At 45.8% G+C, this 9,581-nt stretch overlaps 1 protein-coding gene across 1 annotated transcript; it reads left to right on the top strand.

Moving 5' to 3' along the window:
• Positions 1–3,041: 3,041 nt before the first annotated feature.
• LOC129830433 (rabenosyn-5-like) lies at positions 3,042–9,558 on the top strand. Its single transcript, XM_055893010.1, has 12 exons — positions 3,042–3,317; positions 3,472–3,606; positions 4,135–4,235; positions 4,367–4,412; positions 4,559–4,720; positions 4,873–5,135; positions 5,223–5,293; positions 5,418–5,504; positions 5,605–5,707; positions 5,872–5,976; positions 6,130–6,402; positions 6,555–9,558. Exons 1-12 carry the CDS (start codon positions 3,155–3,157, stop codon positions 7,392–7,394), a joined length of 2,349 nt encoding a protein of 782 aa, XP_055748985.1. The 5' UTR covers positions 3,042–3,154; the 3' UTR covers positions 7,395–9,558.
• Positions 9,559–9,581: the final 23 nt, after the last annotated feature.

Raw genomic sequence — 9,581 nt, 5'->3', positions numbered from 1 at the left:
TCTAATCTTTACAGGAAAATTCCATGGGCACTATCTGATGTGTGGAGACATTTCACTGCAGCTAATGTAGAAGGAACCACTGTGTACATTTGCAAATACTGTGCCAAATCCTATGTGAAGACTGCAACAAAGATGCAGAATCATCTGGCCAAGTGCATAAAGTTCCCTCAGCGCTCACAACAAGCAACCTCTGACAAAAGTCCCTCTACTTCTATTTGAGGTGAAAATGATGAATCAGACACCTTATCGATAGGAACAGCTCATGGTCCTCCTGGAAGTTCAAGTGAAGGTCAAGCAAATCATAGAGAAAGCAGACTGTATTGCAATCATCTCTGATGGGTGGTCTAATGTTTGTGGGCAAGGAATAATTAACTACATCATCTCCACCCCTCAACCAGTATTCTACAAGATCACAGACACAAGGGACAACAGACACACCGGTCTCTACATTGCAGATGAGCTGAAGGCAGTCATCAATGACCTTGGACCACTGAAGGTATTTGCACTGGTGACAGACAATTCTGTGAACATGAAGGCTGCTTGGTCTGAAGTGGAGGAGTCCTACCCTCACATCACACCCATTGGCTATGCTGCTCATGCATTGAATCTGCTCCTCAAGGACATCATGGCACTGAAAACAATGGATACACTCTACAAGAGAGCCAAGGAAATGGTTAGGTATGTGAAGGGTCATCAAGTTATAGCAGCAATCTACCTCACCAAGCAAAGTGAGAAGAATAAGAGGACCACATTGAAGCTGCCCAGCAACACCCGTTGGGGTAGTGTTGTCATCATGTCTGACAGTCTCCTGGAGGGGAAGGAGTTTCTCCAAGAAAAGGCAATATCACAGTCTGCCGATATGGACAACCCCATCAAGAGGATCCTCCTGGATGATGTATTTTGGGAGAGAGTGGTAAGCAGCCTGAAACTCCTGAAACCTATAGCAGTAACCATTGCACGGATTGTGGGAGACAATGTCATCCTGTCTGATGTTCAGACTCTGCTTTCAGATGTAAGATAAGAAATCCGTACTGCCCTGCCTATTTCACTGTTGCTCCAAGCAGAGGAAACTGCAGTTCTGAAATACATCAAAAGAGTACATGTTGGACACAGCATACATGTTGGACCCCAAGTATGCTGGCAAGAGCATCCTGTCTGGTGCAGAGATCAACAAGGCCTATGGTGTCATTACTACCGTGTCTCGCCACCTCGGCCTGGATGAGGGCAAGGTTCTTGGCAGTCTGGCAAAGTACACTTCCAAGCAAGGGCTTTGGGATGGAGATGCAATATGGCAGTTGTGCCAACATATCCCATCAGCCACCTGGTGGAAGGGACTTTGTGGATCTGAGGCTCTTTCCCCTGTTGTTATCCTCCAAATCCCAACAACATCAACCGCCTCAGAGCGCAACTGGTCCTTGTTTGGGAACACACACACCAAAGCACGCAACAGGCTGACCAATACAAGGGTTAAAAAATTGGTGGCCATCCGGGCAAATTTGAGCCTGACAATGAGCCATCCTCAACAAGGTTGAAAGTGACAGTGAAGATTAGGTGGGCATTGAGGAGGTAGCTTGTGGCTGCTTTATATGCGCTACAGTCAATTATGAGTGCGTCTACTTATATTAAATATATAATTAATATGTGCCTACTGTATGATGTAAATTAATTAACTAACTAACGTTAGTCTGCCTAGCTTGAACTTCAGAAGAAGAAAAATGTTTTCTTTTTTACAATTTCCAAAAGATAACCAAACATAAATATATTTACTTTTAACGAGACGTGTTTGTGCCGTCATTTGCATTAGTAGCACCATTTCTAACTTTTTTGCATTCGTTTTTACTTACACTTTTATGTTACATTTATGTTGTTTTTAAGTTTTCGCGGACTTTTCTTAGCGGATGTACATTCGTCGCGAATTGAATTATGGGGAGTTTTAGGCCCGCGTGTGAACATAAGTGTACACTCGCAAAATCGACTAAAAACGGGGGCTTAAGTTGCAAACTTCCCTTGCTTGGCTAATCATTTGGACCGCCGACACAAGATAGCAACGGGGATTCCCCCATAATGGGAGGGTAAGTCGACGAGGGTGTGTCTTTTGTGTGTTTGAACCGCAAACCTCTCTAGGGAGGACCTCTGAGGTATAAAGAAAGGGGTGGACATCACCACTGTGATGTTCAATGTGTCCAAGAACACTTGTTTCCTCTGATAAATGTATATTTCTTGTTGTAAAAAAGGACATATAGAAGAAAGTCAAATAGGTGCCATCTGGCTTTCCCCATCCACGTGCATTTTTGTCCATTCTTTCCTCCGGTCTTGGCTGTATGCTAGTCACATGACTAGGCTGGGGCGGCTAACCTTTCAACCGCGGAGAGTGTTGCAGCGAGCTGTCAACATTTAATTCATAAACTACACCGTTAACAGGTTTACATTGTGATATGTAAGTACAAAAATGCGTATTTGGTTAGTTTTTATCATTGCAAACGGTATACTCACTACTGGCGAAACGTCATTATCTACAGTAGTTAACCGTTAGTTAGCTAGGTTGTTAGCCTTTTGCTAACTTTAGCCAGCTAATTGCTAGCTAGTGTGAATAGTTCTAACTAGTTAGCTATCTATGACTGGCTGGTTCTAATCAAAGTATGTCCCTGCCTACTGCCAATATGTCCCTCGATCAGATACAAGGTGAGACAGATGACTACCGTAAAGATACACTAGCTAACGTTATCCAGTACAGCCATCACTGGCTTATGGAGAGTTGTAAACACAGCCATTGTTAGCTATTGTAAGTTAGTTAGCTAATCTGTTTATTCTTTCAAACGCGGTTCCTTTAGGTAACGCCATGCATAGGATTTACGTGAGCAATTAGCGTTCAGTAGGTAACGTTAATCAGTGACTTCAATGTCATCTGACAAGTCTTAAATGCTGGAAATGTTTAGAATTCGTCATTCAGTAAGCCACTAAACCATGACTTCCATAAACACGTCTGAACTTCTTACCTATGTGTTATTGCTTCAAACTATCAGTTTCTTCCTCAGGCTTTCACCTGTCATAATGGAGCGAATGAGGGGTGGGCGTCACACCCAGTTGGGCGTGGCATGAGACAGACACACACCCTGGGTGTCTCTGTTACCATCCTGCGTCCACCCCCACCAAAATGGCCTCCAGCTACCCACCCCCCTTCGAGGGCACAGGGGAGGTGAAGGAGGGCTTCCTGTGCCCGCTGTGCCTGAAGGACCTGCAGTCGTTCTACCAGCTCCAGGAACACTACGAGGAGGAGCACTCTGGGGACGATCGACATGTCAGGGGACAACTCAAGAGTGAGTCCATTTTGTGCTCTACCAGACTAAATATGCACATCATGGAGGAGCAAAGGAAATTCTAAATCAAAAGGGTCTCTGATAATACTTTTAGAAGGCATCCTTGCTATCACCCTTGCTTGAAGTAATCACTACTCTCTCCTGTTGGCTGCAGGTCTGGTCCAGAAGGCTAAGAAAGCCAAAGACAAGCTGCTGAAGAGGGATGGTGAAGACAAGCCAGAGACGGGCAGTTATGAGTCCTTCTACTATGGCGGAGTGGACCCTTACATGTGGGAGCCTCAGGAGTTGGGTGAGACTGGGAGAAGTATGCAGGGGGTTACTGGGAGTAGAGGAAAGGGGTGGTGTGGTAGAGGGCTTGCCAAATCAAATTTTATTTCTCACATACATGGTTAGCAAATGTTAATGCGCGTGTAGTGAAATGCTTGTGCTTCTAGTTCCGACAGTGCAGTAATATCTAACAAGTACTCTGACAATTCCCCAACCACTACCTAATACACACATATCTAAAGGGATGAATGAGAATATGTACATGTATGTATATGGATGAGCGATGGCCGAGCGGCATAGGCAAGGTGCAATAGATGGTATAAAATACAGTATATTCATGTGATGAGTAATGTAAGACATGTAAACATTATTAAAGTGGCATTATTTAGAGTGCATTGTATAAAGTGACTAAATCTACACTACATAAGAGATGTATTGGTCTGGTCATTGAATGCTAGTGAGTCATCTCAACTGAATTGAAAATATGGTGTTACATTGTAATGTAACACCCTTCCATCCAGTCTGATGGTGTCCCTCCTATACCCCATAGGAGCCACAAGAAATCATATGGACTTTTTTAAGAAGCACAGAGCTGCCCGGATTGACCACTATGTCATCGAGGTCAACAAGCTCATTATCAGGCTGGAGAAAGTGAGGACTCGCACAAACTACAGCAGGCAATCACAAGTCGTTTGTCAATGTGGTTTTGACACATACAGTAGCAGTTACACCGCCCTTACTGTCAGAACATGACTCACCATGTATCCTGTGTTCTGTTTCAGCTGACAGCTTTTGACAGGATGAACATAGATGCAGGCAAAATTAGAGGTGAGTTAAGTGGGGATCATATTGCAGTGTGTTTTGGTATTCACCATCACATTATACCAGACCCACATTTCTTATTGAGTACAGTGTGGATTTGAATGTCATTTTCATTGTGTGAATCCAGAAAAGCCTATTCTCTTCCTCTCTAGCGATTGAGAAGTCTGTTGTGGCATGGGTGAGCGACTCTGATGTTCCGTTCTGTCCCGACTGCGGGAACAAGTTCAACCTTCGGAACAGGCGACACCACTGCCGCCTCTGTGGCTCCATCATGTGTAGGAAGTGCATGGAGTTTGTGCCCCTGCCTTTGGCTTGTGAGTAGAATTACACACACATAAACACACCACATTATGGACATATATAACGTGTGCATGTGTTTACATACATACTGCAGTATTACATATTATTACAACATATCTCAGTGTTGCTCAGTGAATCCTCACCCTGTTTGTTCTCTTCTCTCCAGACAAGCTGACCAGTGGGACTCGGGAGGCCCGTAGTGTTACGGGCAGCCAGTCCCAGTCCCCTCCAACAGGTGGTGGGGGCAATGTCAGCGGGATGGGCTCCAGGAGGGGCAGCATCAGCAGCCTGAGCAGCGTCACCTCAATGCTGGAAGAGAAGGATGACGAGAGGATCCGCTGCTGCCTCCACTGCATGGACACCCTGATGAAGAGACAGCAGAAACTGGAGGAGAAAGACCACGTGCCTGACATCGTCAAGCTCTACGAGGTAACACAGAGCTCTGTGTGCTTCCTCTCGTTCACCATGTAGTGTGCTTCCTGTCATTCACCATCCATCTTCCTGTGTTCCTCCCAGAGGCTGAGACTGTGCATGAACAAGGTGGACGAGAGGGCTCCAGAGTATATCAGAATGGCTGAGTCTCTCAAGTAAGATATAGCCTGTGTCTTAAATGACACCTCATTCCCTATTTAGCATACAACATTTGGCCAGAGCTATATGAGGCTCTGGTTCTGTTGTTTTATCCTCATTGTCAAACTTCCTATTTCACAGTGCTGGAGAGACCACCTATAACCTGGACACGGCTGGTGGACTGAGAATGGAAGTCCAGAAATACTACGAACTGATCGATGCACTGAGGTACATACCGTTTACAGAATGTGTTAACTAACTTCAAGTCACTTTGGATAAGTGTCTGCTAAACGACCATATTATAACATTCTCTATATATTCATGTCAGTAAGAAGATCTTAACACTGGGAATGAAGGAGGAGCCACAACCCCATCAAAAGACTCTCCAGCTGCAGAGGATGGTCAGATACACAGCCACACTGTTTGTCCAGGTGAGACAGAGGGTACACTAGTGTACACACAGCAGCTATGGATGAGCTGAATAGCATACTAAACATGTCATTCATAATTGAGACTGCCACCAGTAATGTTACATACTATATTCAAGCAACCCCCCCATCTCTATACTGTCTATACTTCTCTCTCCCTCCTGCAGGAGAAGTTGCTGGGTCTGATGTCTCTACCCACTAAGGACAAGTATGAGGCCCTAAAGGAGAAGAGGAAGCAGGAGCAGGAGAAGAGGCTCACGCAGGAGAGACTAGTGAGTAGGCTGCTTATTGTTTAAACTAATGACCCTACAATGATATTCCAAAAAGGATCTAATATGTCTGATACCAGACAAGCAAAAAGCAACACAAGTAGTGTTTTATAATGAAGATGTCTCTAAAAGCTTACCTTCCTATTTTCCTGCCAGATTGCCCAGGAGGCTCAGAAAAGGAGGCAGGACTCTGAGAAGAACCGCCCAGCTGCCAGCACCAATGGAGAGGCTCCCCAAGCCCCCAGGGCCCCCCGCATTACCAAAGCTGGGGGATGGCTGCCCTCTTCGGATACCCTCCACACGTGCGGGGAGCTGGAGGACCCCCTGCTGCAGCAGATAGATAACATCCAGTCATTCCTGCGGCAGGCCAAGGCCGCCCAGAGGCATGACGAAGTGGCCATGCTGGAGGAGAACCTCAGGCAGCTGCAGGTGGGGAAACCTACATTATATTAGACCTGTACCACAACAACTAGTATTGATCAAGGCATTCATTGTTGTATGTACTGTGATTACAATGCACCACATCCAGTAGGGCTCTGTGTAGGAATAGGGTGTTATTTGTTGAACTATGTGTTTCCCAGGATGAGTACGACCAGCAGCAGACCAGCTTGGCCATCGCTCTGTCCCAGAGGTTGGCGCAGGAGGAGAGTCTACAGCAGGACGAGCTGCAACGCCTGGAGGACAGAGAGAGGGGGGAGAGGGAGCACAGGGCCCAGAGCCAAGCCCCAGGATCCCAGGCCACATACACCTGGCAGGGCTCACTGAACCTAACCGATATAGGGAGCCTCCATAGGGAGGAAGACGGGGAGGAAGAGTTGACCCCTAAAGCAGAGAGCAGCCCCCTGTCCATGAGGGCCTTCCCTGCCCTGACCGACCAGGATGAGGAGTCACCCCCCCGGCTGAGGAGGCTGGGGGGAGATGTGACACCTCCTGGTGGCGAGGGACAGAACAGCTCCTCCCTCAACCCCTTTGAGGAGGAAGATTCCACCCCTGTGGAGGATCCTTCCAATCCGTTCTTCGAGGAGATACAGAAGGAGCACAAGGAGGTGGCTAACGGGAAGAAGGAGTACAACCCGTTTGAGCAGGAAGAGGGTGGGGAGGAAGAGCAGGGGCAGGCCGAGGGCGCCACTGGCAACCCTTTCGAAGTGAAGGAGGAAAACAATGAAGGTAACCCTTTTAAAGAGGCTGCTGGGTGTACCCCGCCGGGAGCCTCGACCAATCCCTTCGAGGGGGAGGATGAGGAGGTGATGCCGGATGTTGACGTGATTGAGGAGGAATTGCTGCTGCAGCAGATCGATAATATACGGGCGTACATATTTGATGCCAAGCTCAACGGGAGGCTAGACGAGGTGGAGCTGCTGTCGGAGAACCTGAGAGAGCTGCAGCGCACGCTACAGGAACAGAAGAGCAAGACACACTGACAGACACCTCCTCCCTGTCTCTTTCTCTCATAACCCCCATACCATCACCTGACGCTTACAACAGGGCTGCCCACCCAGGGCTAGAAGGCTACTCCTGAGACTACAGTAGTTCCCTTTAAATGACCAATGATCTCGTTGATACTAGGTTGTGTTAGGTGACGGAATCACCCAGCGCCACCCTTGGTGAGTAGCCCTCCAGAGCCAGGGTCCAGAGGGTGCATCTCGGTCTATACTCCAATAGCCTATACTCCTTTCCTTCATCTGCACTGATGTGAATAAACTGCACATAATAGCATTATTCCTTTGCCTATCCTGATCGACCTACCAAGTAAGTGCAGGTCAAGGAGAGGAGACAAGGAGAGGAAGCATCTCCAGACTTGAGGCTCTCAGGTTTTGGCAGCCAAGCCACTAGAAGGATGCCGACCACGAGATGCATTTAGATTGCGTTTTGATTTTCTCACTCTCGTACTTACTAATAACACTCTCACTCTATAAAGGTGTCTTTTAGGAGCCCATGTTGGTTTTTATTATATGTGTATGGTAAGAAGAAGCACAAGGGCAGAGTATCATCACTTACAGACAGTTGTCTGTAGTCGGCCACTGGAGAGAGGATTCAAGGGGTCATAAGGGAGGTTATTTGAGGCCAGACATCGATCTGTAGTCCTGCTACGCAATAGATATCTTATGTAGAATCAGGGTTGCATTCAAGATCACATGGTTTTGGAAATGTAATGGTCTTCTTGAACAAAAACATTCACTCTAGGGTTGGGCGATATGAGACCTACGATATGCGACTCCAAATACTGCGATAGCCAATATAATTGATTTGCACGTTAATGACTAGATAATTCAAGACTATGCCATTTTTGTCCTTATATTGGATTTAATCACATCTGCCCAACCTTGGTTCACTCTGAATAGTTTAAAATGACAGCGGTGTCATGAAAACATGTCGTCTGCACACAAATGCAGCCCTGAATACTAAGCATGTCTAACCTGTAACCGCTACATACGGTCAGATCTTCACATACATGTTTGTAGGGGAGTGGAAACTCATTGCCGTTCGCACATAATCTTTTATCTCGGTCTTCTGTCGTCCCTGGGGGTCATGACCACTAGAAAGAAAATGTTGAACAAAACATGAGCGAAACCAACAAACAGTTTTTGAAATCCTACTTTGCCTCCTTCAGTTTCTGTAAGCTGGTTTTGTGAGTGTCTGTTGAAGCGGAGGATAGATGCATTAGCTTTCAGTGTGTGTACATCACATCACTAGGAGGCACTTCAGCAGTGGTCCAAAGTAGGCTTTCAAAGCTGATATTGTCCTAGTCTCTCTCATTCTGTTTCTCTAACCTGTCCTAGTTCTCCTACTGTTCTCTCTTAGTGCACTATGAGGGTCAGAATCTGTCCTGCTCTGAACAAATCTAAAGCTCTTTACAGGGTAAAAGAAACATCCTATTTACTTTCTCTTATGCCAAGCCTGGTTCTGAATATTGGCCTTTGTCATCCTTATCCAATAGCTGTCTAGTCTTGTAACTTCAGTCTGTATTTAGTGTATTTATGCAACTGATTCAGCCAAGTCCTTCTTGGCATCACTTATACCATTAACTCAGAACACCAATGTTGCAGTGGAGATGTTTAGGTCTGAGGCACAGAATAGGTTAATTTACCCAGAGTGCTCTGCTTGGCACCTATATCTGTCACATCATCAGCCTGCTCTGTATCCATAAGGTTGTGGCAAAACTTTAGGATGTAAGATTGTCTTTTATCCCATCTTGATTAATCTCTTAAAGATAATTTACCTATGACAATAGATTAACACTAAACCTATTCCATGCTACCAAGTATTATCATTTATACTGTTGGCAAACTCCTGTGTCGCATGTTGAATAAGTACTTTGATGTATCCAAGTACTGGTTCGCTTGCCTTGCAGAGTATACAATAGTACTTGTCATTTTGATGAACTAAAGCAGTATTGTGTTCGCTGTAATCGATCATGCACCACTAACTCAGCTGTGTTGCATCTAAACCAGACATAAATAATGTATTTGTGGCAAATGTGAATGACTTGTCGATTACCTTTTTGATAATGTTGCCTGTTTGCCTTTTGTTATCGTAGGTTTCGTCACGCAACACTAATTAAAGACATGACCTATGTGAACAATAGGAAGTGGCCTTTTCATTCACCC

The sequence above is a fragment of the Salvelinus fontinalis genome, chromosome 31 (assembly GCF_029448725.1).
Source record: "Salvelinus fontinalis isolate EN_2023a chromosome 31, ASM2944872v1, whole genome shotgun sequence".
Classification (NCBI taxonomy): Eukaryota; Metazoa; Chordata; class Actinopteri; order Salmoniformes; family Salmonidae; genus Salvelinus; species Salvelinus fontinalis.
The sequence above is the reverse complement of the archived record's forward strand: the minus strand, read 5'-3'. Positions and strand labels throughout refer to the sequence as shown.